This window comes from Penicillium hordei (genome assembly GCF_028827395.1).
Source record: "Penicillium hordei strain IBT 12815 chromosome Unknown utg000005l_segment0_segment0, whole genome shotgun sequence".
NCBI lineage: Eukaryota > Fungi > Ascomycota > Eurotiomycetes > Eurotiales > Aspergillaceae > Penicillium > Penicillium hordei.
This window is the reverse complement of record NW_026623146.1, coordinates 5010627-5033871: the sequence shown is the minus strand read 5'-3', so window position 1 is coordinate 5033871 and position 23245 is coordinate 5010627. Positions and strand designations below refer to the sequence as shown.

At 43.3% G+C, this 23245-nt stretch overlaps 4 protein-coding genes across 4 annotated transcripts; 3 read left to right on the top strand and 1 right to left on the bottom strand.

The window, feature by feature from the left end:
* Positions 1–4242: 4242 nt before the first annotated feature.
* On the top strand, positions 4243–4661 carry N7537_010696 (gag-pol polyprotein; the record flags this gene model as incomplete). Its single annotated transcript, XM_056901750.1, has 2 exons — positions 4243–4538; positions 4601–4661. The coding sequence occupies 2 exons, from the start codon at positions 4243–4245 to the stop codon at positions 4659–4661; spliced, it is 357 nt and encodes a 118-aa protein (XP_056750418.1).
* Positions 4662–16812: 12151 nt separating this feature from the next.
* N7537_010695 (Zn(II)2Cys6 transcription factor) lies at positions 16813–18709 on the top strand (the record flags this gene model as incomplete). The annotated part of the gene is made up of 5 exons (XM_056901749.1): positions 16813–17065; positions 17175–17433; positions 17521–18019; positions 18084–18566; positions 18614–18709. The coding sequence occupies 5 exons, from the start codon at positions 16813–16815 to the stop codon at positions 18707–18709; spliced, it is 1590 nt and encodes a 529-aa protein (XP_056750417.1).
* A 775-nt stretch (positions 18710–19484) lies between these two features.
* Positions 19485–20595, top strand: N7537_010694 (isopenicillin N synthase family dioxygenase; the record flags this gene model as incomplete). The annotated part of the gene is made up of 2 exons (XM_056901748.1): positions 19485–20166; positions 20237–20595. The coding sequence occupies 2 exons, from the start codon at positions 19485–19487 to the stop codon at positions 20593–20595; spliced, it is 1041 nt and encodes a 346-aa protein (XP_056750416.1).
* A 704-nt stretch (positions 20596–21299) lies between these two features.
* On the bottom strand, positions 21300–23179 carry N7537_010693 (cytochrome P450; the record flags this gene model as incomplete). Its single annotated transcript, XM_056901747.1, has 6 exons — positions 21300–21395; positions 21455–21544; positions 21604–22042; positions 22104–22345; positions 22398–22796; positions 22844–23179. The coding sequence occupies 6 exons, from the start codon at positions 23177–23179 to the stop codon at positions 21300–21302; spliced, it is 1602 nt and encodes a 533-aa protein (XP_056750415.1).
* Between the last annotated feature and the right edge of the window lie 66 nt (positions 23180–23245).

The following is a 23245-nucleotide window of genomic DNA, read 5'->3' as shown; positions in this document are numbered from 1 at the left end:
TTCTTCTATCCCTAGTCTTTTAAAGGTAATATAGTATCTAAGGAAAGTCGTTTCCTAAATATAGAATTCGTATTTCTTTAGTTTAAGAGTAACTTCTACTTCTTTTAGCTTCTATAATATAAGTCTATTATATTTAATATAATCTTCGAGTATTTCCGAGAAGACTAAAATATTATCTAGATATATAATAATAAAGATATCTAAATATTCCTTAATCGCTTTAAAGATAAAGCGTTAGAATATCGCTAATACGTTAGTAAGACCGAAAGGTATAACCTTATATTCGTAATATCCGAACTTAGTTCTAAATACCGTTTTTTATTTATAGCCTAGCTTAATCCTAATATAGTAGTAGGTATTAATAATATTATACTTCGAAAAGTACTTAGTATATCTAATCCTATCTTATATTTCGTTAATTAAAGGTAGTAGGTATCGATCTTTAATAGTAATCGAATTTAGATATCGGTAATCTATATAAAGTCGAAGACTCCCGTCCTTCTTTAGTATAAAGATAATAGGGTATCTAGCTTCTAACTTCGAGACTTAGATATATCCCTTTAATAGATTTTCCTTAATATAATCCTTAAGTATATCGGACTCCTTTTATAATAGCTAATAAATAGGTATAAAAGTTAGTTTAGTACCTTCTATCGTATTAATTTTATAATTAAAAGGTCTATACTTTAGTAATACTCTATTAGCTAGTACTATAAAAATATCCGTAAACTCCTAGTATTCCTTCGGAATCCTAGATATATCGCTAGTTATATATAGCTTCTTATATTTAATTATTATATAGTCCTTTAATTCTTAGTTAGATATATCTAGTAATTGTTCTATAGTATCTAGGGCGACGTCTATAACTAATACTCTAGTCCTCTTACTTCGGGACTACTTACTACACTTATTTTATTAGGTAGACTTTTATCGACGTATCTTATACTCGTCGTATTCTTATATATACTTATACCTATCGAAGGTAATTCGTCCCGATTACTAATTAATATTCGGGTTATACTTCCTAAGCTATAGGATACCTAGAATAATATTATAGTCTCCTATTTCTAAGATATTAAACTATATTAATTCTAGGTATCCGTAGATAGATATAGGTAGTATAATAGTTTCCTCGCTAACTCCTCCCGAAAGTACTTCTCCGTTAAGTCCTATAACCGGTATTACGTATAGTAGGGGTTTAGTTATAACTTACCGATCGTCTTTAAACCTTAGGTTTATAAAGTTATTAGTAGCTCCTAAGTCGATAAGAGTCTATACTATTCCTATTAGTAGGTTTATATATAGTTTAATATATATCCCGGATAGTATTACCGCTAGATATATCGTTAGTCGATCCTTATAATCGTATATCTAGCGTCTATTATACTAAATTCCCTAGTATTCTTTCGTCTATTATAGCTTCTTTATCTACTATAGTAGTTTTAGTTCGATATTATAATCTAACTTTACTAACCTATAAATAGTATACGTTTCGTTATAGTATATAATACTAGCTATCTTACTATATCCTAGGTATCGCGTATATCCTTTATACGTATAAGTAGAATTTTCGTAAGGGTATCCTACTAGGTCGTCGCCTTCCTTAATTACGTTAATAAGGTACTAGTCTAGTCTACTAGGCTATATCTTTCCTTCGAGATATCCTATAAGCTTTTTAGCTTCTTTATTATCGTAATAGTTTATAAGGCTTTCTATTAGTATCTCTAGGATAGTTTAATCTATTCTAGGAAGTATATCTAGCGTTCCTAGATCGCTATTAGCTCCGGGGATTAGGTTCTATATCTCCGCGGGCCCTATATCGTTAGTTATAAGATACTTAGGGTCCTAGGACTTCTTTATTCCTATATCTATAGTCTCTAGTCCTAGTAGGTCTTATAACCGCTAACTAAGGTCCTCCCTAGCCGTAAGTCCTATCGGGTCCTAGATTAGTACCTAGGGTACGTACTATATCTACCCTTAACTTTCTACCGTATCCTAATCGATTTCTAGATAATCGAGTTCTAGCTTATCGGCTAACCCTTTAATATATAGGTTATCCGCCGTTATCTCTTCTAGGCTTAGGTTAGTCTATCTTATTAAGAGATCTTCTAAGAGTTCGTCCTTTAGGTCTATAGTAACTCGCCTTTTCTATCTAAGGCTATCGATAAGGGTCCCGACCTACCCTCCTAGGTCGCCCTATTACTTATTAGGGTATATTTCCTCCTAGTATTCCTAACTAACGCTTATTCCTTCGGCGCTAGTACCTATACTAGTAGTAGCCTTTCCCTCTTAGATCGCTCGTAGTACTTCGCGTATCGCCTATATATATTACCGTTTCTTATATAGTTTCTTCTATTTATATTCCTTCGTATAGTATCCTAGTTTCCTATAGGTAAAGTAAAGATTCTTCTATCGACGCTTATCTTATTCTTTATATATTACGTCGAGATCTATCGGTATTAGGCTATATAGATCTATATATCTCGCCGGTCGTAGCGTAGACTACCTAGGTCGCCTATCGTTCTAGCGATACTAAATAGATAGTCGCTATCCGCCCGTTCTCTACTATCTTATTTTACGACGTTACGTCTCGCGATTATAGATTCGATTATCGATTTTAACTATAATACCGATAATCTTATCTAGCGTATCTAGTCGATTATCGCGTATTAGCTCGTCCTTAACGTATTCTTTTAGTCTGTCTTCGAAGACTAAAACGAAGTAATCCTCGTCCTAACTTAAGTATAAGATAATTTATTAAAACTTAGCGGTATATACGCTAACCGAGATAGTCTATCGTAGGTATCGAAGACGTTATTTAGCTATTCGTTTTATATCGATATTACCGAACGTAAGTTTAATTCGTTCCTTAAACTTATCGTAGCTATTAAATACTTCCTAGGTAAAGTCGCTCTAGACTTCTTAGTCGGTTTCTTCTTAAAACTCGCGTAGGAATAGTTCGAACTAATCGAAAGCTAGTCCTCGGAGGAAGGTTAATATATAGATAACTTTATTAGCTTCTATAGGTAGCTTAGATCGATTAACCCGTTAGTTTATATCTAGTTAAGTAAGGAACGATCGAAGCTTAGATCGTATTCTATTAAAGAACTTAGGTTACAGAATCTTAACTATAGAGACCGGACGTTAGCTCTCTAAGGTTAAGATTTACTCCTATAGTTACTAGATTATCTTAGCTATCTACTAAATGTTATGGACCTGTCCGTCACCAATCAGTGGTGACCCACCAGGCACACCAATGGGCCATCAAGAGCCAACCAGGATATCTGTCAGCAGATCACGTGCAAGCTCACTGAGCAAGAGCATGATCCGCCCTGAGCGGATCCACCCCGCAGAGGATTTCCGTTACATAGGTTACTCTACGTACCAGACAACCGCTGCACGCAGAAGACGGTTGGTCAGCATCACGTGATCATGCAGGTAGTAGAAGGGTAGCAAGTAGATCGGTAGAATCCGCCAAGGCGATTCTACTATTCTACCATCTACCATTCTACACAGGAAGAACTCAGAGATATATAAGGACACTCATTCATGTATCTAGTTTAGTTCTTCGTCTTCAATTATACATTGTTACTTGTGTTTACCTTTTGGATTACTGTGACTCTTTACTTGATTATAACTTGACAACACTCACGAGCAGACCAATACCCCGGTATAGATCTACTCGGCGCTCTACCTGGCATCAGTTCCTTGATCGCTCAAAAGGACTTAGGCTACTATAAGGCCCTGCGTGGCATTAGCTCAGTTGAGACCCGATCATTGACGTTGGACCATTCGAGGAGTATTAAGGCAAGTATACCCTGAACCCATCTAACCTAACTGTGACCAGTTAGCTAGTGCGTAACACATTGAAGACCGTCTCGAATCAAGTTTCGAGTCACGACAAGCAACATGTCTCACGCCAGTGCTGGGAAGAAGCCCATTCGGGAGCAAGTCACTCCACCCGTGGAGGATCCCGACTCTGACGTCGAACGAGACAACACCATTGCGGAACAGAAGCGAAAGATCAGCGAACTCGAGCATAACCTCAAAAAGGTCATGGATCAGCTCAGCAACTTGGGTAAGCAAAGCGGCACCAAGTTTGGCGAGGTCGACGACTACCTCGAGCAGATCAAGGCTCAAGTCAACGCATCCGCACCCATCAGTACTGTCCAGGCACCACGATTGCCCAGGGCTGAGTTCTTTGAAGGAAGCCGAATCAAACTTCGAGGATTCCTCACTCAGATGGACATGCACCTCGATGTGAACGGCGCCAAGGTACCCAACGAAGCCGGCAAGGTGATTTTTGTGTCAGCCTACTTGCGCGGTCAGGCATGGGATTGGTTCGGACCTCACATCCGTGACTATTATGGAAAGAAACCTGAAGAATGGTCGGATACCACGACAAACATCTTCAGCGAGTATCGCAACTTCCGTCGACACCTCGAAAATACGTTCGGAGACATCGACGCTGCGAGAACAGCCCAGAAAAAGTTACAACGAATCCGACAAACCGGAACCATGTCAAGCTATGCCTCTGAGTTCTTGCAAATCATCTCTTACTTGGATTGGCCAGACAGAGCATACCTTCCTTACTTCGAAGCTGGAATGAAATCCGACGTCAAGGACGAGCTAGCGCGAATGGATCAGCCAGAGGAGCTTGATCAACTCATCAAGATTGCGGTCAAAATCGACAACCGCAACAGCGAGCGAAGAAGGGAACGACACGAAATGGAACTATGGAAGCGTGGAAAGATGCACAGCTTCAACCGATTCGGTGGACGCCGCGACAGAGCGACACCACGGGACAACGATCCATATGGCCCGAAGCCAATGGAGTTGGACGCTACTCACGATGAGCAAAAGGAGCGTCGCAACAAGAATCTTTGCTTTACCTGCGGGAAACCAGGACACCGCGCGAAGGAATGCAAACAGAAGAAACCGTATGAGAAACGGCAACACATGCGGGCGACACGCGAAGCACTGCGAGCGACCCAAGAGGGAAAAGCCACCACCAGCACAGGCACCAGCGCCGAAGGAATGAGCGCCAGTTGGGAACACTGGGAGGAAATGCACCCTAACGAGCAACAGGGCGACCTGAGAGGGCAGGTCGGGACCCTCATCGACAGCCTCAGACAGAAAAGGCGAGTCGCTATGGACCTAAGAGACGAGCTCTTAGAAGATCTCATGGGTAGGCACCAAGGCCTCGACCCGGAAGAGATAACGGCGGGCAACCTGTGCATTGAAGGGTTAGCCGACGAGCCAGAACTCGATTATCCAGAAATCGATTGGGATACGGTAGAAAGTCAAGGGTGGACACAGCACGTGCCCCAGGCACTGATCCAAGACCCAGCAGGACTTAAGGCTAGGGAGGACCTCGGTCGGCGGTCGCAAGACCCACCAGGTCTGGAGACCACGGTCGCGGGAACAAAGGAGTCCCGGGACCCCAAGCATCTCACGACTAACGATGTGGGGCCCCCGGAGACACAGGACCCGATCCCCGGAGCCAATAGTGATCTAGGAACGCCAGATGCGCTTCCCGGAATAGATCAAACCATCCCAGAAACACCAACAGAAAGCCCTACGAACCATCACGATGATGAAGAAGCTAAAGAGCTTAGGGGACATCTCGAAGGAAAGATGTGGCCCAGCAGACTGGACCAGCACCTCATTGACGCAATTGAGGAAGGCGACGACCCAGCAGGATGCCCTTGCGAAAATTCCACTTGCGCGTGCAAAGGATATGCGCGACACCCAGGACATGGCAAGATGGCCAGTGTCATGTGCTACGACGAAACGTGCATCATTCATGGGTCAGCAAAGTTAGATTACGGCATCGAACCGAAACCACTACGGTGGATGAAGAAGCCACAATGGACGAAGGGATACCAAGGAATTTGGTACAATGGGCGCCAGATGTACGACCACGAGGGTCGACCAACAACACATCTAGCGGCAACAACGTCAGGAACACACATTAAGTTGTACGCGATCCTACCTATGGGGAAGGCATGGACTCTCATCGACTCGGGAGCCACCAACAACTTCATGAACCCAAGGTTTAAGGAAGATCGACAAGTTGCGACCGAACCCCTACCACACGTGATACCAGTCGCAGGACTCGACGGAGAAGTACTCTCAGGAGGAGTCAGCGAGGAAACCATCACACTGCCTATGTCTGTCTACGGACACCCAGAATTGATACGGTTCAATATCTTGGAAACGGGAGACTACGACATTGTTTTAGGCATTCCATGGCTTAAGAAGCATAACCCGAGCATCGATTGGCAATCGGGATACATCTCATTCGACAGATGTACATGTGCGGAAACATACGACGAATACGAAATGCGTCGACAGAAGTCTGCCCAACGAAACGAGCGCAGCAAACAGTCCCGAAGCAAGAGGACTAGAGTGTCAGTCACGGGCGTCGCCCCAGACACTACGGAACAATCACCAGACATGTCCGACCAAGAATTGAAGGACTATGTGATGATCAAACATGAGAAGCTGTACGCAACCAGCGATGAACCCAGGATTCCGGAGGAATACCAGGAGTTTACGGATGTTTTTACGGCACCGGCCGATGGAGTGTTACCGAAACATGGATCCTTTGATCACGAGATCAACACTATGGAAGGCACTGAACCAACTTTCATGCCTATCTATCAGTTGTCACAGAAGGAGTCCGACACACTCAAGGAATACATCCAGGAGAACCTACGAAAAGGATACATCCGAGTCTCGAAGTCAGCGGCTGGATATCCTATCATCTTCGTACCAAAGAAGGACGGGAGTCTTCGACTTTGTGTGGATTACCGACATTTAAATTCGATTACCATCAAAGATCGACACCCACTACCTTTGATCAACGAAATGCAAGACAGGATTGGACATGCCAAGTACTTTTCGAAGTATGACATTACCAATGCCTACCATCGCATCAGGATCAAGCCAGGCCATGAATGGAAAACGGCATTCAGAACCAAGTTCGGACATTACGAATATAAGGTTATGCCTTTCGGCCTCACCAACGCACCAGCAACATTCCAACGCTTCATCTTCAAAGCGATTGAGGAATATTTGGACATCTTCGTTGTCGCATATCTGGACGACATCTTGGTCTTCTCAGAGACACTCGAAGATCACATCAAACACAACAGACTTGTGTTGCAGAAGCTGAGAGAAGCAGAAGTCACTCTCAAACTGAAGAAATGCGAATTCCACGTTCAGGAAACGACTTTCCTCGGATACCGCATTACCCCTGAAGGACTAGGGATGGAAGAAGACAAGGTCAAAAGCATTATGGAATGGCCGACACCCAAAAATGTGAAGGAAGTACAACAATTTCTTGGTCTAGCCAATTATTATCGGAAGATCATCGATGGATACGCCGGAGTCGCATCAGGACTCTACCATCTCACCAAGAAAGATCAGAAATTCATATGGGATGAGGCAGCAGACAAATCGTTCCAGGACCTCAAGAAACTCTTCAACAAAGGAACAATCGTGGCTACGTTTAGCTACGACCGACCAATCATCATGGAAACCGATGCATCAGACTATGCTCTGGGAGCAAGACTGACGCAACCGGGAACTGACGGCAAGCACCGACCAGTTGCATTTTGGTCAAGGAAAATGGTTCCAGCAGAACTCAACTACGATGTGCACGACAAGGAATTATTGGCTATAGTGTCAGCATTCCAAGTCTGGAGAGCATATCTAGAAGGAGCAAAGTATACGGTGACGATCAAGACCGATCACAAGAATCTCACATTCTTCACCACGACGAAGAAGTTGACGAGACGACAAGCGCGATGGGCCGAAACCCTTGCACAATACGATTTTAAAATCGAACACTGCAAAGGAACAGAAAACGGACAAGCCGACGCTTTAAGCAGACGACCAGATTACGAATTAGGAACCAAGGCAGCGGATCCTGCTGTATTGAGACAAAACTCTGATGGTACTATTTCGTACAACAAACAGTTACTGGCCGCAACGATAGAAGTCAAGGATGACGACTTCTTGCAGAAAATCAAAGACGCATTGGAGGAAGATACGATCAATCAACTCGTCGAGAAGGGTGGAAAACTCACCAAGGACGACCAAGGATTGCTCCATATGCATGGATTGATATATGTTCCAAACAAGCTGAGAGAAGAGGTCATACGTCGACACCACGATGACATCTCACATGGACATATGGGAGTGGAAAAAACCATCGAACACATCACGCGAAATTATTATTTTCCGAACATGTGGCGAAAGGTTCGATTCTACATCCGCGTTTGCGACACGTGCCAACGAAACAAACCTGCACGACACGCACCTTACGGAGAATTACAGTTATCTGAAACACCAACCCAGCCATGGGAATGGATCACGATGGACTTCATCACGAAGTTACCAGTTTCAGATGGACACGACATGATTATGGTTATAGTCGATAGGCTCACCAAGTACGCCTACATGATTCCAACTACAGAAACCATTGATGCTGATCAAATGGCGAACATTGTGCTTCGACATGTGGTTGCGAACCACGGAATGCCGAGCAAGATCACATCAGACAGAGACAAGTTGTTCACATCGAACATGTGGAAGTCTTTTGCGGACCAGATGGGTATTGAGCTTAGACTCTCTACCGCATACCACCCGCAAACCAACGGTCAGACAGAAAGAGTGAATCAGACAGTGAAACAGTACCTGCGACACTACGTGAACTACCAGCAAGACAACTGGGCAGGACTGCTACCAACAGCACAGCTGGCATACAACAATGCAGCACACTCTACGACCAACGAAACACCATTCTTTGCGAATTATGGATATAATCCAATGGTGTTTGGAGAACCAATCAACAAGACAGCCGTGGCAGAATCAGCGAGACTGAAGGCCAGCGGACTGAGAAAATTGCACACGCAACTAGCCAGAGACATTGACTTTGTCAATCTGCGCATGAAGAAATATTACGACAACCACCATGGAGAGGGACCTGACCTTGAGGAGGGAGAAAAGGTTTACCTATTGCGACGCAACATCAAAACCAAGCGACCCAGCAACAAATTGGACCACCTACGACTAGGACCGTTCAAGATTGAGGAAAAATTGGGACCAGTAAATTATCGCTTGAAGCTACCCGAAAGCATGCAAAAACTCCATGCAGTGTTTCATATCTCGTTACTCGAACCAGCACCAGACAACGCCGAAATTGCAACCAATGTGGAAATCGAGGAAACCGAAGACGAATATGAAGTCGAACGAATCCTGTCGGACAGATGGTACAACAGTCAGCAACAACTCTTAGTTCAGTGGAAAGGGTATCCTACCTCAGAAAACACATGGGAACCTATCCAGAACCTGAGGGGCTGCCACCAGCTCGTTCAACAGTATTACCAACAGGCGAAAAGGACCCCTGCGCAACGGAAAGCGAGGAGGGCACGAAACCGGATTCATCCCAGAAAGAAACAGGGAGATCAGCAATCTCCGCCAACATCTGATCAAAGTTCGGATGATCGGCAGTAGCAGCAAGCTGCTCGAGGTCGAGAGCAGAAGGGAAAGCCTGCTCTGGGGATGTTTGCTTTTCATCGAGAATTTGAAGGAGTTCAGCATCATGTTCCGACATTTTGAAACCCTTTTGTTTTAGGAAGGACATTTGTTTACGCAACCGACGTTGCCTAGACATTGCTTCCTGGTATTGTTTTTGTTTATTCAACAATTTTTGATGCAGCTCTGCGAGATGAGCTTGCAGTTCGCTTAACTCGGGTTCCAACAAATCGAGTTCACTTTCATTCGTTTCAAGATCCGAAGAAAGTTTGGTTTCGGCACGACGCAACAAATCCCATTCCCGACCAGTGTGAAAGTCACGCTTACATGAGCGACCCGCGCGAGTGCACGAGGCACATTTCGAATATTGACGAGAACGGTCCATCAGACAAGCAACACCTGCCGATTTACAATGATCGCAAGAGATGGAGGTGGTGAAACTGTTGTCCTCAATATAAGTCGCCTGACGATGATGAGCGTCAGAAGAATCGGAGGGAAGTTTGGGAGTGAGCAAAGAAACAGAGTCAGCCTTTCGTTTAGGCATGACGAGGAAGCATTATTTTGAGGAAAAGAAATCCATCACCTACCTGAGGGGGACACCGCAGCTTTATGAGTCTCGGGGACGAAACTCCTAGGAAGAGGGGAGGTGATGTTATGGACCTGTCCGTCACCAATCAGTGGTGACCCACCAGGCACACCAATGGGCCATCAAGAGCCAACCAGGATATCTGTCAGCAGATCACGTGCAAGCTCACTGAGCAAGAGCATGATCCGCCCTGAGCGGATCCACCCCGCAGAGGATTTCCGTTACATAGGTTACTCTACGTACCAGACAACCGCTGCACGCAGAAGACGGTTGGTCAGCATCACGTGATCATGCAGGTAGTAGAAGGGTAGCAAGTAGATCGGTAGAATCCGCCAAGGCGATTCTACTATTCTACCATCTACCATTCTACACAGGAAGAACTCAGAGATATATAAGGACACTCATTCATGTATCTAGTTTAGTTCTTCGTCTTCAATTATACATTGTTACTTGTGTTTACCTTTTGGATTACTGTGACTCTTTACTTGATTATAACTTGACAACACTCACGAGCAGACCAATACCCCGGTATAGATCTACTCGGCGCTCTACCTGGCATCAGTTCCTTGATCGCTCAAAAGGACTTAGGCTACTATAAGGCCCTGCGTGGCATTAGCTCAGTTGAGACCCGATCATTGACGTTGGACCATTCGAGGAGTATTAAGGCAAGTATACCCTGAACCCATCTAACCTAACTGTGACCAGTTAGCTAGTGCGTAACACTAAAGGCTAGGCGCGTTACTTTATATAGAAGTACCGCTACCGGTAGTCGAATTGTTAACTATATTATCTTATCGTAACTCGAAACTTAATTCGAGACGGTCTTTAATATATTACGTACTAGCTAACTAGTTATAGTTAGGTTAGATAGGTTTAGGGTATACTTACCTTAATACTCCTCGAATAGTCTAATATTAATAATCCGGTCTTAACTAAGCTAATACCGCGTAGGGCCTTACTATAGCCTAAGTCCTTTTAAGCGATTAAGGAACTAATACTAGGTAGAGCGCCGAGTAGATCTATACCGGAGTATTAGTCTACTTGTAAGTATTATTAGGTTATAATCAAGTAAAGAGTCATAGTAATCTAAAGGGTAAATATAAGTAATAATATATAATTAAAGACGAAGAACTAAACTAGATATATAAATAAGTGTCCTTATATATCCCTAAGTTCTTCCTATATAGAATAGTAGATAGTAGAATAGTAGAACCGTTCTACTATTCTACTATCGACCGTTCTACTACCTATATAGTCACGTGCCTCTCCGATATAGTATAGTGGTTATCTAGTACGTAGAGTAACCTATATATCGGAAATCCTCTACGGGGTAGATCCGCTTAGGGCGGATCATGCTCTTGCTTAGTGAGCTTACACGTGATCTGCTGACAGATATCCTGGTTGGCTCTTGATAGCCCATTGGTGTGCCTGGTAGGTCACCACTGATTGGTGACGGATAGGTCCGTAACACCAAACTCTCTAAAGAGGCTAGATATCATCAAAAGGTCATTAGACTACAAGTTAAGGTGCTCATAGGCTAACGTTATTAGGATCTCAAATTGTAATCTATCGCATTTACTATGTGTTTTGGAGATGGCGGCTCGCTTGTGGTGGCGGCTCGGTAGTGAAATACGTTAAGTTCCTAATTAACCCTAGTCCTAAGTATATTAATATTATAGACTAGGTTATATAATACCTATATAAAAGTAGGTACTAGGCTATCCTAGTATAGTTCTAGAGAACGACATAGAGATTGTTAAGATCGAGATAATAAAAAACTAAAGTTTAAACCCTAAACTATGTCTCTAGCTAGCTATGAAATCGATTTAATTTATAAGCGATATATCGTTTAGAGATAATAAGGATAGGAAAAGCTCTAATATTATATTTATAAGCTATATAAAGACCTAGTCGATTAGAAAGCGAAAAATAGAAGATAACGTATTCGGCAAGCGAGTGGCCACCGCAAGCGAGTGGCCACCCCAACTAAAAACGCGTCCATCAATTAGTACTTAGTTAATTCAACCACCCACTATGCTACCAATACGCTCTCAACCCTCTATAAATTCAATAGAGTAAGAGGGTAGGATCTTATTAGCTATCCAGGCTTTTAAAAATAGAGATATTAGCTCTATTTCTCTTGCTGCGCGTACATTCAATATCCCGCGTACAACTCTCCGCCGCCGAATTGATAGAATATAATACCGCGCGAATTCTCGCGCTAATTTATCTAAATTGATAGAAATTGAAGAGGAATCGCTTGAAAAATGGATTCTCTCTATAGATCTACGTAGAGTAGCCCCCCGGCCCTCTATAGTACGAGAAATAGTAGATCTTCTTCTTTAAAAGCGTAGAACTACCCCGGTTCTTTCGGTCGGCGAAAAATAGGTTACGAATTTTATTAAACGACGTCCTCTCCTCTCCTCCCGATTCTCGAAACGGTATAACTATAAGCGTACGAAATATAAAGACCCGAAAATTATTATAGAGTAGTTTAATCTAGTTTAAAAGACAATCCTTTAATTTAGAATCGACCCCGACGATATCTATAACTTTAACGAGACCGGTTTTATAATAGGATTAACTATAACTATAAAGGTTATTACGAGGAGGGAATACTACGGTCGGAGGCCGGTTTTATAACCTAGAAATTATAAATAGGTAATAGTAGTTAAATATACGAATACTTCTAGATAGGCCCTTCCTCCGTATATAATCTTTAAAGGCAAAGTCTTTATTAAATTATAGTTCGATAGCCTTCCGGAGGACTAGCGTTTCGAAGTTAGTCCTAACGGCTAGACCTCTAATAAAATTAGCCTTCGTTAGCTTAAAAAGCTCTTTATTCCGACTACTTCTTTATATACGAAGGGGGGGTATCGACTTTTAATACTCGACGGCTACGGAAGTCATTTAATACCTAAATTTAATAAACTCTATAAGTAAAATAAGGTAATACTAATCTATATACTAGCGTATTTATCTTATCTTTTATAACCTCTTAATATTAGTTGTTTTACTATATTAAAACGTATATACGGTCGGATAGTTAAAACTAAGATATAGAACGGGATTAACTATATCGATAAACTTAACTTCCTTAAAATATACCCTCTTATACGAATTGAAGCTTTTAAATCGGAGACGATTAAAAATAGCTTCGTAGTAGCCGGTTTAGTACTATTTAGACCCGACCGAGTGATTTCTAAGCTTAATATCCGGCTTCGAACCCCGACACCCCTAGCTAGCCGGGGTAGTAAATCGAGCCGGAATTTCACCCTAAAAACCCCCTTTATAGAGAAAGAACTACGTCGGCAAGCTTTATCAATTAAAGCTTTACTTCGTATAAGATCTCGGAGCCTACCTAGCCCGTTAGATCGTGTATTAAACCAGCTTATAAAAGGCTTCCGTCTTATAATATAAGGTACTATCTTACTCGCTAACGAAAATAAGGAATTACGCGCTGCCAACGAGAAGTAGAAGCAAAAGCGTACTAGATCCCGGAGGCAGATACCCGCTGAAGATGGCCTCTCAGTTCAAGAAGCTTCTCAATTGATTACTACGCCGGTGGTAGTAGATGAAGCACCTCCCCCCCCCCTCGGCGTAGGGCTGCATCGCCGGGTTTACATTCATCTATACGGGGCCCACAACGTTGTAGTGGGTGTAATAAACCAGGGCATAAAATCAATAGATGCCCAGCTATATAGATGATTTTAGTGTATTTAATTTAATGGAGTTTTGGTTGACATATTTACATTTGAAATTAATACATTTAGTTGGGGTGGCCACTCGCTTGCGGTGGCCACTCGCTTGCCGAATACGTTAGTTACTATATCGACTATAGAGGTAGAGCTACTAACTCTAGCCGAGGTAAGTAAAACTATATAGTAGTAGCGTCGAGTCCTTACTATATTAGGCTTCTAACCTAACTATCTACTGTCTATTATAACGTATTTCACAAGCGAGTGGCCACCACAAGCAAGTGGCCACCCTACCAAAAAACGTGTCAATTAATTAAACCCCTTCTTTTTCAACCACCTACCATGCCACCAATTCGCTCTCAACGCTCTAAAAATTCAACTAAGTAAGAGGGTAGGCTTTTATTAGCTATCTAGGCTTTAAAAAATGGAGATATTATATCTCTCTCTCTACTATACGTACCTTTAACGTCCCGCGTATAACTCTCCGTTACCGAATTAATAGTATAGAATACCGCGCGACTTCTCGCGTTAAATTATATAAATTAATAGAAATTGAAGAGGAGTCCCTTAAAAAATAGATTCTCTCTATAGATTCTTATAGAGCAGCCCCCCGGCCCTCTTCTATTCGAGAGATAGCGGATCTTCTCCTTAAAAAGCGTAGAACTACCCCGGTTCCTTCGGTCGGCGAAAATTAGGTTATAAATTTCGTTAAAAGGCGTCCTCTCCTTTCCTCCCGATTCTCGAAACGATATAATTATAAGCGTACGAAATACGAAGACCCTAAAATTATCGGAGAGTGGTTTAATCTAGTCTATAAGACGATCCTTTAATATAGAATCGACCCCGATAATATCTATAACTTTAACGAGACCGGTTTCGCGATAGGGTTAATAGTAACTACGAAGGTTATAATAAGGAGTAAATACTATAGTTAGCGAGTACTTTTATAACCTAGAAATCGAGAGTAGGTAACTATAATTAAGTATTTAAATACTTCTAGCTAGGCCCTTCCTCTATATATAATTTTTAAAGGTAAAGTCTTTATTAAATTATAGTTCGAGGGCCTCCCGGAGGATTAGCGCTTTAAAGTTAGTCCTAACGGCTAGACCTCCGATAAAATTAGACTTCGTTAGCTTAAGAAGCTCTTTATTCCTAGTACTTCTTTATATATAAAGGGGGGGTATCGGCTTTTAATACTTAACGGCTACGGAAGTTATTTAACGCCTAAATTTAATAAAATTTATAAGTAAAATAAGGTAATACTAATATATATACTAGCGTATTTATCTTATCTTTTATAACCTCTTAATATAGGTTATTTTACGGTATTAAAACGATCGTACGGTCGGATAGTTGAAACTAAGATATAAAACGGGATTAACTATATTAATAAGCTTGATTTCCTCGAAGTATACCCTCTTATACGAATTAAAGCTTTTAAATCGGAGACAATTAAGAATAGCTTCTTAGCTACCGGTTTAGTACTATTTAGACCCGACCGAGTGATTTTAAAGCTTAATATCCGGCTTCGAACCCTAACCCCCCCTACTAGCCGGGGTAGTAAATCAAGCCGGAATTTTACCCTAAAAACCCCTTTTATAGAGAAAGAACTACGTCGATAGGCTTTATCAATTAAAGCTTTACTTCGTATAAGATCTCGAAGCCCGCCTAGCCCGTTAGATCGTATATTAAACCAGCTTATAAAAGGCTTCCGTCTTATAATATAAGGTACTATCTTACTCGCTAAAGAAAATAAGGAATTACGCGCCGCTAACGAGAAGTAGAAGCAAAAGCGTACTAGATCCCGGAGGTAGATACCCGTAGAAGAAGGCCTCTTAGTTTAAGAAGCATCTATATTAATTATATAGTAATAGGAAGCAACTAAAGCACCTCCCCCCGGCCCCGGTATACCTAGAGAATCGGCTATTCAGCCACGTATACGGGGCCAGCGAGGGTGTGGGATATGCAGATTGCCAGGACATAGAAGAGAAACATGTCCAGATAGACCAGTTAGTTAGTTTGATTAATTTAATGGCGTTATGGTTGAGATAAATGCATTTAAATTTAATATAGGTGGGTGGGGTGGCCACTTGCTTGTGGTGGCCACTCGCTTGTGAAATACGTTATATACTAAATAGTAAACTATCGATTTATTAACAAAGGACGGGGCGGCGATATAACGTATTTCACCCCATAGCTAGACACCCCAAAACACCATAGTAAAGGCGATAAATTACAACTTGATATCTCAACAAAGGTACTCTATCTAGAAATTTTCTAATAGCTTAATGCTTTTTAGGTAATATGTAGCCTCATTTAAGGACTTTAGAAAATGTATATGACTTTGTGATTGGGATATATATATTTCTAGCTTTGAGCAACGTAATTTTCAAGACCATGATAATATAGCTTTTCGATTTACTTAGAACTGATATATAGTGTTTAAAAGACTTATCGATAACTATCGGATAATAATGAAATCAAACAGTAACGTGGTTGCTGAGATATAAGGTTGTAAAAGATCGTATTTACCATGGTGTTTTGGGGTGTCCAGCTTTTGGTTGTGTCTAGCTATGGGGTGAAATACGTTATATAAAGCTCCGGTATATTAATATTAATCGTTACTTAGAGAGCTAATTTTTTTTTAGAAGCCAGGAAAATGTAGGCTTTAAGAACTGGAGGGTGTGTCGAATACTAAGTCCGAATACATGGTAGAAACCAGGTATTAAACCAGAAACATCATGTGACATTGGGTACCAGGCATACAACACAAAAGTGTATATTACAGTTAGTCATCGAGGTCTGCACAGATTGTTGAAATAGCGGGTTTTGTCATTTTGGTTATTTAACTAGAGTCTTCAACATTGGTCATCTATACCATACATTGTTCGTACACCAGCTTTCTGTCATATAGTTTATCTACATAAGCCTTCTCCGCAGAGATATTCTAAAGAGATATTTCGCAATCATCTAGCCATCATCATGTCCTCTACACTAGATTCTCCCTACGGCTTAGGGTATGGGGTCAAAGTAAACCATGCCGGTACACACCCATCGATCCGCCAGCCACCCGGCTCAGCTTGTCAGTACTGTCGGAATAAAAAACTGAAATGTGATGCTCGCCAACCACAATGTGGAACATGTTTGGCATCAGGGGTGGAGTGCATCCGGTCCACACATTCTCGGAAGCGAGGGTCGCGAAAGGACCACATGAAAGTTCTACAGGATCGAATAGGTGTGCGACTCATATTACACTCATCTAGCGAAGGGTCGAGGGTCGAGAGTTTAGCTCTAGATCTTGATCTATGCAGATATACACAAATTTCTGACTGCAACATGAATAGACGTTCTCGAACAGGATGCTCGCAAAGCGCGCTCCAGCTTCACTCCAGATCTCGTTGACATGGACTTCCATATGCAATCGTTTGATCTTCCGACCGAATATGATCCGTTCGAGAACATCTCGGATGTTCCACCCTTTTCGGAGTCCATGGACCCCCTGCCGCCACTGATTCTTGATGATAAAAGCGACAACGTCCAACCTCATCACAGTATCCAACCAATCAGTTTCCCGGGTCCCTCCTTGGACGTTTCCGACCTGATGTATGTAGACCTGTTGGTATCCCGGCAAAAAAATTGACACAAGAAAAAACAAATTTGAGTTCGGCAGTTTACTGATCCACTCTGCAGGGACCAGCTGTATTTAGAACGGACCCATCACCTTGCTCCTATCTTGCATCGACAACACTATTTCTCGTGGACTCGCTCGCCGACCAAGACGGAAGCGCAGGTTTGTTTACAGTATGCCATGTGGACTCTGGCTGGGTCTCTATCATCTCAGTTACAGCATGTCTGTGAATCATTTTACCAACACACATGCAGCCTGCTCGATGTATTGTCGACTCGGGACAATGACCTCCCCCAGATTGAGTATGTACAGGCATGCATTTTAATTCTTTACTATGACCAGATGAAGAAGAGCTTCCGCCGCGGCTGGACTAGTGCCGGGCGTTGTATCCGCGCCATCCAACTCATGCGGCTATTTGAGGTCGATAGACCCCAAGGTAAGGTGGAAAGTGGTGGCTGGATCCATAAAGAGGAGAAACGTAGGGCATTCTGGGTGGTATACTCGCTGGATATCTTTATCAGCTTACAAGGGGAGTGGCCACTGAGTCTCTTGGAGCATACGGTACCTTTTTTTCTCCTTACATTCCTTTCTTTCCTTCAATTCGATTAATCTGAGTCTCTTTAAGAATTTTATTCGACTCCCGGCACCAGAATGTGATTTTCAGAACGGCCGCTCCGTTGAGATGCCATTCCTAGCAACTGTTCTGTCGTCTAATACGTCCTCGGTATTTTCGCCCTTCACCGAGTCGATCATCTTTGCCACCATTATCAGACGGGTCACCACAAACACCTGTGATTGCTCAGTCAAAAGCAGTAAAAGCGTCTGGGAGAAACAGATTTCGCTTAACATGATTGTACAGACGAGGCTGAAGGCACTGTCATCCAAGTATCAGAATTTTGTGTTCCCATTACCTGACGACCCCATGCATATGTTCACCATGATGCTCGCACAGGCGAGTGTTTTGTACCTCTACAGCATGCAACATTCACTGGTTCGGATGGCCCAGAATAATCAAAGCGCTATATTGACGCTAGAGCATGAGTCTTTACTGGCTGCGGGAGAAATACTCAGTCTTTCAACGTCTATCCTCAACTTGAGCTTCCTTAAAGTGTGTCTCCTTCCTTTCTCCTTGATGACACTGGCCTGATCATTTAGGTCCACCCATTTACCCCGTTGCTCCTCGCCAAATGTATCGAATTCTACAACACTTATTATGACTTGGATGAGTTCAGTCGCCCACCGATCCAGTAGCTTTATAGCTTATTGACGGATATGAGCAAAGTAAACAACATTGCAAGGGAGTATCTATCGCCAAAACATACTGGTGGCTGGTCATGAACAACATGCGATATGACTTTACTGTGTTATATAACCATGAATGAGAAGCATTTCAAACATATCTGCGACAGTAGGACTATTGGATCGAGTAGGAACTCGCTGTACATGAGAAATCAAGGCACCCGCAATAACAGCGACTAGTTGATCAGTATTTGTTTGATCCTTAAAGAGAATTATGTCCTGTAAAGTAAATAATGACTTCCCCCATGCTATACTATCTTCACACGCGCACGGTTCTCCCGGAATGTTCAAATAGAAGCTGGAAACTTCACATACTCTCGGGATGAATGCCATTAGGTATGTGTGTAGCCAAAACAAGTTTGATCCTTTTTGCAGGCCAGTGCGGATGATCGGAATTTCGGCACAAGGATGGATTTATAGATATGATTGGCTCGGAGGAAATCATGGCTCGGGTGAGTGTGACCCTTGCCAATCCTGGAACTTCGGCTCGGACGAAGCTCAATCGATATGGGCACCAGCCAGTCGGTTCTCCGACCACCTTGAAGAGGCTTCTCTGTGTTTTTCATAGGTTCGTTTGATTATAGATATGATTGAGACTCGGTTGTTCTTACATAATACTCCAATATTTCTGAGTTGCCATCATAAAAGGGTTTAGTTTTTATTTGGTCTTGACCTTTGCCAAAAGAATATCATCCCAGGAAGTAACAGCAAACAACAGGAAAGTAATATGACCATTTCCGCCGAAACCATCCCAACAGTGGATCTCAGTCCCTGGCTGAACCCCGACGCATCTCAAGAAGCCAAAGACACTGTGGTCAAAGCAGTTAGCAACGCCTGCTCCACCTACGGCTTTTTCAACCTTGTCGGCCATGGAATTCCTGAGAAAGCCCAAAACAAGATCTTTGAATGCAGCAAAGAATTCTTTGATCTTCCGCTGAACGAAAAGATGAAGGTCTCCGTGGACAAGTCCCTGGGCAAATCTTACCGAGGGTACGAACCGTCCAGGATCCAAACCCATCAAGAAGGACTGTTACCCGACACCAAAGAGGTAAGTCTACCCAATTATCTCCGAAGAGAAGACAAAGCAAGTGTCAACACACACAAACTATATTGTTTTATTACCGGTGCAGAAACCCCCGCCGATCATCCGGACGTGGGCAAGTTTTCGACCGGCCCAAACCTCTGGCCAGGAACCTTGCCTTATGAAGATTTCCGCCAACCAGTGATGGAGTATCGGGCAAGAATGCTCGAGCTCGTCGGCATACTGATCAAGATCCTGGGCCAAGGACTGCCCAAGGCATGGGGCTATTCGCCTGATGTTCTCAATGGTATCTTGATCAACCCATCAATTCCGATGAGGCTGTTGCATTATGCACCCGAAACGAACATTGACCCCCGACAGTTTGGAGGTAAGTGGACACATTCCTTCTAGAGCTGCCGTTATTACTTCGACCGAAAACTGACGATGGCACCGCACAGTTGGTGACCATACCGACTTCGGCTGCGTCTCTATTCTTCTTCAACAGGCAAACACGAAGGGTCTGGAAGTTTGGTACCCTTCAACCAAAACCTGGATTCCGGTCCCGGTGGTCGAGAATGCCTTCGTAATCAACATGGGTGACACGATGCACCGGTGGACGGGCGGCCACTACCGTAGTGCTCGGCATCGCGTTTTGATCTCCGGAAATCGCAGATATAGTGTCGCATTCTTCCTCAACGGCAACCTCAACCTGAAGATCAAACCCCTTGACGGTTCTGGGGAAGAGGCTAGCGTTGGTGAACATATCAATTCGAGGCTGGCGCACACCCTGGGAAATAATGCCACGTATCTGAAGTAGGCAAATTGGAGCCTTACTTCCCAGGGATTGATAGTATCTGTTTGGGGAGATATTAGATTTTGAGGCAATATCTTATCAGACTTCATGGAAGTTGTCCTTTCTCTCTTGTGCACCGTACCTATAGCCGGGCTTATCCAAAAACTATAACAGAATCTGCCATGCTTTTTGCAATCCAATTTGGAGTAAAAAGCCGAATAATATTTCAATACTTGCCTCTTCGGAGGAACTGTTGTTATTGCAATTTGTTAAGTAGCGTGGAGACCGTAAAAAAAGAGTGGCAGATTACAGGCCAGTGCACCAGGCCCGGAGTTCACTGCACCCACGGAGCCCGGGAGCGGGCCAGCGGGCCAGTCCGAATCACCATAAACCACCGTTACCAAGTTACAATGTTATAATTTAACGGATTTACTATAGTGTTTCGGACTGGCCCGCTCGATAGTGAATTACGCCACTTTCGCCCGGTGGAGGATGTAAAAATCACAAATTGCAAAATCGACATCGTCTAGCAAGCCAAGACATGTAGTAATCATGTATTCTATACTTACCTGCTTAATGAACACTGCCAAATGGCTCAATGAGGCGCTGCAGTATACTAAGAAATCGACCGAAGCAAGGAAAACAAAAAGGGTTGAAGCAGCTCTGTTGAAGACACTCAAATTTATCAACGCCTTGAAGCCCATAGACTAGGAATGCAAGCCGACTATCTACAGATGACGTTTCTTGATTTGGGTATAAAGATTGGTTTGTCGGAAAAACCATTCATTCTCCACAGAGAAGGCCTCAGGATTGACCATGGTAAACTTTTTGAGTTCAGTATTTCCATCCGAATCAAAGCTCATTTAAAAAGGAACAAACTCACATCATAATTGAGCACGAGGAATGGAATCAGTTTCTTGATCTCAAAGATTCCAATGTGCTTGCCCAAGCAGATACGGCGTCCCGCGCCAAACTAAACCAAAGATATTGCATCAGCGATGAACCTAAGAACAGCATGCAGCGAAAACTTACTGTCAGCAACGCATCTTCTCGCATTTTCCGTAGGGCTGGGGGACCCTCTAGCCACCTTTCCGGCCTCCATATCTCTGCGTCGGGACCATACGTGGGAACATGTCGGTTCACCACGTATGGACTCGCCCCTACGATAGTGCCGGCCGGAAGATACTGTCCAGAAATGAAGATTCCTCCCTCAGGGACTATACGCTCGAATGGCATAGCAAAGGGAGGGTGGACACGAAGGGCCTCCTGAACACACGCATCTAGGTATGGCAGTCCGCTGACTTCGCTCCAACGTGGATAGGGGCGCGAGACATTCGCCGCAAGGAGTTCGCCGCGTAGATTTTCAAGGGTGCGAGAGCTGGCTAGAAGATTGTACATGGTGGTTTTCATGACCGTGCCGACAGAGTCGGAGCCGGCCAGGACGTTGGAGATTGTCCATGCGGTAACAAACCTGCATTGTTGGTCAGTATACCGTATGTTTTTGTATGGAATTTTGGACAAGGGGCTCTGACCAAGGGGGAACTTTTGGACTGCGCTGCTGTAGCTCGATATATTTGTCTAGGAAATCGCCCTTCTCACTTGTCTTACTGGTAAGAGACGTTGTGCTGATGGATTCACTCTCCTTGGCTAGCGTCTGTCTCTCATTGATGGTCTGTCCGACGAACTTCATAATATTGGTTCCTGGTGTCGGTCGCAAGGTGGCGGCTAGTCGATTTTTATATAATACTTTGTCCAGCCATGGAATTTGCATCATCTGATATGGTTATCAGCATCTGACCTTGTTATTGGAAAGGAGAAACCCTCACCGGGGCAGCCTGTGTCATGAAATGAGAGATGGTACTGAGCATTCCGCCAACATCCTTCCCCTGTTCCAGAAACCCGTATCTTTTGGAAAATGTCATTGTTCCCATGACATCGAAAGCAAAAAATTGGAGCCACTCGGTCAAATCAAAGACCTCACCGTCGGTTGAGAAACGCCGATCCAGTTGTTCAGAGAAAACATGGAGCACTTCGTCGACGAGGGATTCAAAGATCACTACATTTGACAAGGAGAAGAGCTGGGCAACGGGGTATTTCAGCTTCATGTGGAGGTCCTCGTCTAACGCCGTGAATACATTGGGAATAGCACCCCCGGTCTTTGTGTAAGGCCGGAGAGGAGCATAGAAATCACTCTTCACAGCAGAGAAAAGTAGGAAGATTAGCTTCTATATAGATAGATAATTAATCGACCATAGGGATTTATGGAACTTACCTTGACAAAACCCTTTCTCATAGGGTAGATGGTTGGAATTGCCCCCGGATCACTGCTCGACACCATATTTGGCCCCAACCTCACCAAATCACCATATTGCTGGTGGGCCTTCTGGTGAATTAAGTGTGCCTTCTTCGTTTTGACCCATGCCATTCGCGTAAAGTTGCTCAGAGTGGCCAAGAATGGGCCCGGTATGTGGCGTAGTTTGAACCAGATCAAGAATCGCCACACCAAGAAGGTAATTATCATCGCACCTGGGATAAGAAGCCCAGCAGAGAAGTCATAACTCTGGGCTATGGACTTGAGGCTCACTGAGAGTCGCGAACTGAAGCCCATGTTTGTTGCTTTCTACTCGAGGTTTCAGATTATCTTTCCTTATTGCTGCAGATCAATAGAAATATA